The sequence below is a fragment of the Saccostrea cucullata genome, unplaced genomic scaffold (genome assembly GCF_032062105.1).
Source record: "Saccostrea cucullata isolate Sc308-1 unplaced genomic scaffold, CSIRO_AGI_Scuc_v1 ctg16576, whole genome shotgun sequence".
In the NCBI taxonomy this organism is placed as follows: domain Eukaryota; kingdom Metazoa; phylum Mollusca; class Bivalvia; order Ostreida; family Ostreidae; genus Saccostrea; species Saccostrea cuccullata.
The window spans coordinates 4,057-11,567 of NW_026940850.1; the positions used below are offsets into that span (position 1 = coordinate 4,057).

The 7,511-nt window shown below is 34.1% G+C and overlaps 1 protein-coding gene across 1 annotated transcript; it reads right to left on the reverse strand.

Annotated features, from left to right (window-relative positions):
- Positions 1 to 646: 646 nt before the first annotated feature.
- On the reverse strand, positions 647 to 6,934 carry LOC134256446 (solute carrier family 22 member 4-like; the record flags this gene model as incomplete). The annotated part of the gene is made up of 5 exons (XM_062739090.1): positions 647 to 701; positions 968 to 1,102; positions 1,270 to 1,500; positions 1,827 to 2,248; positions 6,599 to 6,934. Coding segments are annotated over 5 exons (1,179 nt in total), but the record flags the coding sequence as incomplete, so codon positions are not given.
- Positions 6,935 to 7,511: the final 577 nt, after the last annotated feature.

Below are 7,511 nucleotides of genomic sequence, written 5' to 3' on the forward strand. Positions count from 1 at the left end.
TTTTTCAATTCAATAAGCATTGTTTTTCTCATATTTAAAAAATTCAATCTTGGAATACATGTAGTTAAAATAATGCACATGTGTATTTTTTGGATATTCTTTTAGTTTCAAACAAACAGTACTTTTATCGCCAACTTCATATAGAAACACTGATACATGTACATTGTCAAGCGACTTTACGAGTTTAATTATTAAAATTCCAATTCACTGTAGTATTAAATTTCTAAACATCAAAACAGAATATAACCACTAACATAACATCGACGAAAACGATATGAAACATAAAAACTCTTCAACAATTTCAACATTTCGAAAAGCCTGCGCTATTGAAAATAGTTCGATTACAATATGCATTCAGCAGTGTACATGATGTATGTGCACAAATTGTTTTATCACGATTATACCAATAAAGTAAATATCTAATTTCTCTTTCATTTTAATTCTCAAGCAAAAATATTGCTCATTAACTTTTCCAACGATTGGGATGTTAAAAATATTTGTTTGAATATCATCTCGCAATTGGACTATTTTTTTTATCGGAAGCGTCTGATTTGATGCTGTTTGGTTATTTGTTTACTGTGCTTTTTATAGTAACACAGACGATCATGAAGCCTATGGCCAGAACTTTGCTTTCAGCAAAGCCCGGCTAAAAACAAAAGGCAATCATATAAAACATAAAGAATGTCCAACGTCTGCCAATACTGAAAAACAAAGGGCGATCATATAAAACAAAGAATGTCCAACGTCTGCCAATGCTAAAAACAAACTTAATCATATGACAACATTATAAATACTAAGCAACATAAACTGAAAAAAAAACCCAGCTAGGCTTAAGTGTACCTCTATTTTGCAATACATGTATGCCAGTTTATCAAGTCATTAAAATACTGCGTCTTGAAATTCAGTAAACTATTTTCGATATATGTGTTTCTGGTTAACTTAATCAAAATCGTTTATGAACACTCGCCTGTTATTAAGGTACCACGTGACTAATTGTACCGGGATTTCCACTAAACTTAGGAGGATTATATTAAGATAAAGGTCTCCAGATAGCTCTTCCACACCAAATGAAATGGCAAAGTAAGAATAACCGGTAGAAAGCCTGGATAGATATCAATAAACAAGAGTTTAAAATTTCTTCAATACATTCTCTCTCTCTCTCTCTCTCTCTCTCTCCTTGATAGAGTAGAGAGAGCTTAAAATAAAATAATGATAATTTTGTTGATAATACTTCTAAATTTTTAACTCAAAGATGATTTTAAAACTTACCATATAAACCAAAGCAAGAAGGAGTGCTTCGTCAGCGTTGTGTCTCTGAATATATCCAAAATTGAATAACTCTTTTTGACCACTTCTTCAGTTTCTTTCTGAATTATTGCTATCAGTTTCGTCACATCCGTTCTTTCTTTACCGTTTATGATAGCAATTTTCTCTATAACTTCCTTGGCTTTCTCAGTTTTGAAGTGGGAAACCAGCCACCGGAAACTCTCGGGAACCATACTGAAAGTCAGTTAAAAATTGCGAGACTCAGACCCCAGGTATTTGGAGATCACTGATTTTCGTTTGGATTATTTTTCGTTGATTTCAAGGTATGAGATGCCAATTTGACTGAATTCATGCCTTCCAAGAAATGTAAAATGTCATAGACATAAATTATCAGAAATTTTTCATCAACGAAATAATTCAACGATAAATTCAAATTCGAAAATTGGACCCCAAAAAGCGATTTATCAGATTTATTTTTTGTTGTAAAATGAAAAAGCTATAAAAACAGAAAATAAAATGGTTTAATTAATATAAAAGTTAAATTCGGGGAAATAACTTACATCATTCCCAAAAGGAATGGAAGAGTTATAAGAAAGGTCGCAAAATGTAGATACCGCCAATCCTTCAACCAGAAGGAAACAAGACCGAGAAGAGCTGCATTAATCGGACACGTGTCGATCGCCATTATCATCGCTCGGTACGTAGTGGGAATAAACTCCAGCACAAAGTTTAAGTACACCGTTAAGAACATCCCACAGGCTAAACCAATCAGAAACCGCGCAATAGCAAACATTTCCCAGGAGGAAGAGAATGCACAGAGCAGGTTGCTGGCGGCCAGGAGGGTGAGGGACAGGAGTAAAGTGGGCTTACGACCAATCAGATCAGCAACTTGACCCGCGATAAAGCCACTAGTTAGAAGTCCCACAAACTGCATGGTAGTGATGATAGACGTTATCCATTCTTTCCAACAAATTAAGGACCACTAAAAGCAAAGTTAGCATTATTCGATATATTTTTGCTAAAAAAGTTTCATTATATTATATCTGACGTGACAAACCGTTCATCATTTACCCCCCTCCCCTTTACGAAGAGTGGTAGGGTATATAGTGATGGGGATGTCCATCCTTCTGTACGTTTAGCTGTCCGTTAAATGAAATATATATTAAACTTTCACAGAATCTTTCTTCCATTGTGCCATTTTGTGATCTCTTATTTTACTTTTTGATCCGACACATATTTTGGGTTTCCCATAGCAAAACATGAACAATGTCATTTCGTCGATAATATTCAAGGGTAGAGATCTCTTATCCGCAATTACTCCTGTACATGTACCACTCAATAAAATTTTATGATACTTTCAGAGATTCTTCATTACATAATGCCATTATACACCTATTTTACTTTTTGTTCAGGTCCCCAAGAGCAACACAAGGACTTTCCATTATAATTATATAGGAGATGGGGTATTACATGTATATAGTGAGCTCAGTGCTCACAGTACCTTAAGATCATTTTTTTATATTGCAAAATGTTACCAATTTTTCTTCCTTTCACAGTTTCTTTTAATAAAAATGGAACTCGTAAATTTACTTACTTGGTCATTGGTCATTTGCAAAATTATTTTGTTTATACAAATTTTGGTTGCACAAACAAGTACTCAGAAGTTGACATCAAAAAGATTCTTGAGTTTCTGATTGACAATATCTATGTAGTTTTTGGAGACCAGGTCTTCCAACAATCTATTAAAATTCCCATTGGTACCAATTGCGTCCCGTTAATAGTAGACCCATTTTTGTATTCATATTTGAAGCAAAACTTGTGCAAAATCTTATAATTGAAAATAAGAAAACACTTGCCGTACGTGGTCTTCCACTGAACATTTTAATAATGTGAAATCACTAATTTTCTTGTGGGTTTAACAGGTCGGAGAGAATACTCGAATACTCCATGGAAATCGCGTATAATACCCGATATAAGGGTATTGTTGAATCCGCCAAATCGGGTATAGGAGGTGTAGTCACCAAATAAAACTTAAACAATGGGATGGCGCATGTTGCCGAGTTAAGTTTCATCTAGATACAAATGTTTTCTTAAGGTATCACTCGCCAAGTAAGAATTTGGGTGTCAAGATAAATGAGCTCAGGACAACAAATACCCGTGGAGCTCAGTACATTTCATGATCTGCACACAAAAAGGCGTTCGATTTGCTTTATATTTTTCATAATGTTGAAAGTATATGCATCTTCCTCATGTTCATTCATAACACAACAAAATTGCAAGGTATCAGAATTTGGGAATTTATAGTAAGGCCATTCCAAGTTTTTTCTCTGTTTAGCGTCCACCCATCTTTCAAAAACCTACCTACCTATTCGCAAAAAATGCACAGGCAAAACATAAAACACAGGCTTAAAAGTCATAAAAATGACGCCCTTCAAATGATTTGATCTAAGTAAACTGCTGTAATAGAAGAAATATCTATTCTTAAGCAAAAACAATGGATTAAATGCTTAAAATTCACCCAATATAACTTACTGTACAGAATTATTTGGAGAAATTGACAAAATTCAAAAATTTCGACTAAATTTATCAATTTCAGGACTTCTGATGTTGTGTGTTTTTTCTTATATGGGGTGTCAATAACCAAGGCGCACGCGGATGCTAAACATAGAAAAAACTTGGAATGGCCTAATTCCACATCAACACGACAAACATGAACAATTTGTAAATAAATCAAATTATACGGAAACACATTTCACACACAAGATATAAGGCCATGTATAAACAAATGATTGTCTATCGTATCTAATTATGCGTCATGAATTACTTTCACATTCATCTTATGCATAAAATCAAATTTATTTATGAATGTAATAAATAATGTAATGATAAAAATGTCTAAAATTTCGGCTAAAAAACCCTCTTTCTCTCTTTTTTTTTTTTTTTTTTTTGAAAATCTTTATTTTTTTTTTATCATTCATACATATTTGCAGAATATGTCTTCAACATTTAGCAGAGACAGTGATAGTTTCAGGAATACAGCTTATGAGAGAACATATCTGTTGATCGTTTAAGTTCGCTAAGTCATCAATATTTTACCATTTCTTGGCGACTTCAAAGGGGGATGCTAAAAGCTTCTTGACCACCTCTGACAAAACAACCTCGACTGTGTTCTGTATGTGTCCAAGAGACCTCTCCTTTCGCAATCATTGAATTAAATGTTTATGCAAAGTTTTTTGCTATGTCTTTGAATGTCACGGTCGGTTAAACTCGGTTATATATTTTTAATTGTAGATTTTTAATTTTTAGATTTATTCATCAAATAAAAACCATGTAGGTAAACAAACAGCAACCTGTTATTTTTCTAAAACAATATGATACTACAAGTAACTAAAACTCATATTTATTTTTTTAACACATTTTTCCTTATAGATGAGAATAAGAAAATTTTTTGCATAGGTAATAAGTATCACAGATAAAATAACTAAAATGAAACTGTGACATATTGTCTAAAACCAATCAGATAGTACGTTGTATAGCATATTATAATGAGGTTTAAAGATAGCGATATAAAAAAAAATGCGTAAAATAGACAACAGAAGGTAAAATCTACCCTGTCTGTCAAATAGTATAATAAAGAAAGGAAGTGCTACAATTTTATAAAATTTTAATGTCCAATGAGGAATTGTATTCCCAAAAAGCAAGACAAGAGTTTCCAAGGCGCAATTGAACACTCCATTATTTTAGTTCATTAACATGTTCATAAACGTAAAAACTATAAGAAATGTGAAAACTTGACTATGTGATTCATATTTGAATATGACTGTACCTCGATCTATATTGAGAAATTCAATGTATTATAAGCTCATGAAAAGATGTACACATTTGACTTTTATTTTTAACCCCCCCCCCAAAAAAAAAAACAAGAAAATCCTGTTCTCAGGACTTCTCGCTCTCAATTTTCACACAAATGCATAAAATAAAGGTAAAATAGCATATCTTGTATCAATTAAAATGCAACCAAACATGCACGGTGTCTTTGAATAAGAATTCCGATGCTAAATTGACATAAAAAAAGATACTCGCCTTTAATTAGCTATTTTCAACCTGTTTTCTGTGGGTATTTATTTAACCTTATTTTATTTTCTTCTTTATAATAACGTTGGTATTCTATTATGGCAGAGATATACAACTATGACTCGCTTATAATACTGTACTCTCTAACTGTTAAGAATAATTAATATTTCACGTGAAAGGGGCGCCATATATTTTTCAGTAAAAATACATAACACGGCGTTAGTCGTTTAATTTCTTTAAAGTTTCACATTTTGTGAATAGTGCACAAATTAGAAAATTAAGTATATGGGATACTTAAATGGGAAACAGAGACAAACGAAGTGTAGTTATTTGTTTTTAGAAATTATATTGAAAAATAATTACGCCATTGTATCCTCTTTGTTACCCCAGCAGTGTTTGTCGTGTGATTTGAAACTTATTTGACAACCATATAAATTAGGTTTGATAAAAAAAATTTACAAGATACTGATGTACAAGTAACAGTAATTGACATAATGCGCCGTTGCTTTAATTATTCTTTTGTTTTTATAGAAAGTTGCACGGAATACTCGATTTCGCGGATTCAACGATACCCTAAAATCGGGTATTATACAGTGGACCTTCAGATATCCGGACGCCAGATATCCGGATGCTTCAGTATCCGGACGATTTTTCATCAGAACGGAATTTTAAAATGTTATTTTGTCTTGTTGAACTGGTGATTCAGATATCCGGATGCTTCAAATATCCGGACAAATTGACTGGGAACCAAAGCGTCCGGATAAATGAGGGTCCACTGTACGCAATTTCACGGATAATACCCGATTTCGAGTATTCTCTCCGACCTGTTTAATTTTCGTTGTTTTTGGGGTATGGACAGACACACGAATTTATGACAAGTGGGAAGTGTAGACTTTCATATGCATTACTAGTTATTATTTATACACTGAACTGACAAAAGATTTTCACGTTATTTCCCAATCATGAAAAGGAGCACATGGCGGGTGTGACCAGTTAGCAGGGGATTCACTCCTTCATGGCACCTGATCCCATCACTGATGTTTTAGAGGTCCGTGTTTGCTCTGCTCCTAATATTTATTACTTTATGGACTTTGATATTAAATATTGTTTGTTATCTCCATATCCTTCATTTATTCTCATTCATTTTACCCATATTTCAAAGTTTCAACTTCGTGAATCAATACGACTAAATCTAAAATGATATTTATTCGAGCCCATTCAAAAATGATATTTATTCGAGCACATTCAATTCTCTTACTTCATTCACTATTGTGTTTTTCTCTTTGCTAAAACGTATCGATAAACAGGAATATCCACCGGGGGTGTTGACAAGGGGACTGCATGATCTAAGTGATTCTAGTCTATCGTCATTTAAACCGGAAGTTCCATTTTGCGAAACACACCACCAGTCAGGTGTACTCCCGGCAAATGTCATCATGAAAATGCCCCATGTGATTGCCAGTCGACTTCCGTTAATGACGAAAATGAGCAGCCATTGAAGCTTCCCCAAACCCCCGGACTCTTCCAGAACCTTCTCTAGGATATCATCAAGTTGTTCGTCAACAAACGTCATCTTGTGTAAAATGGCTACTTCCTGAAAATAAAAAATCAAATGCAGAAATGCACAAGAAAGAAGTTTCTGATTCTTATTTTCGTGTCTACGTGGGGATCCGGGTTAGAATAGGTCCTCAGTACCTCCTTGCTTGTCGTAAAAGGTTACTAAATGGGGCGGTCCTTCGGATGAGACGGTATAAACCGAGGCCCCGTGTCACAGCAGGTGTGGCACGATAAAGATCCTTCCCTGTTCAAAGGCCGTAAGTGCCGAAAGCATAGTCCTAAATTTGCAGCCCTTCACCGGCAATGGTGACGTCTCCATATCAGTGAAATATTCTGGAGAAGGACGTTAAACAGTATACAATCAATCAATCAGTCGTGTCTACGTTAAGTGTAGTCTGAAATATCTAACGTTTTCCTGTCTATTTACGATTTGAATATTTTTTCGTGCCAAGAAAACGTCAGAACCGGCGCCATCACGAAAACTGGAATTTCGTCGTCTCCAACCTAAGCTGATTTTTGATACTTGCGAACTAAACTAAATGCCGAAATCAGTATTTATCAATATCACAATGCTTATAGTACTCACCAATATCAATGAAAAGAAATAAATCACT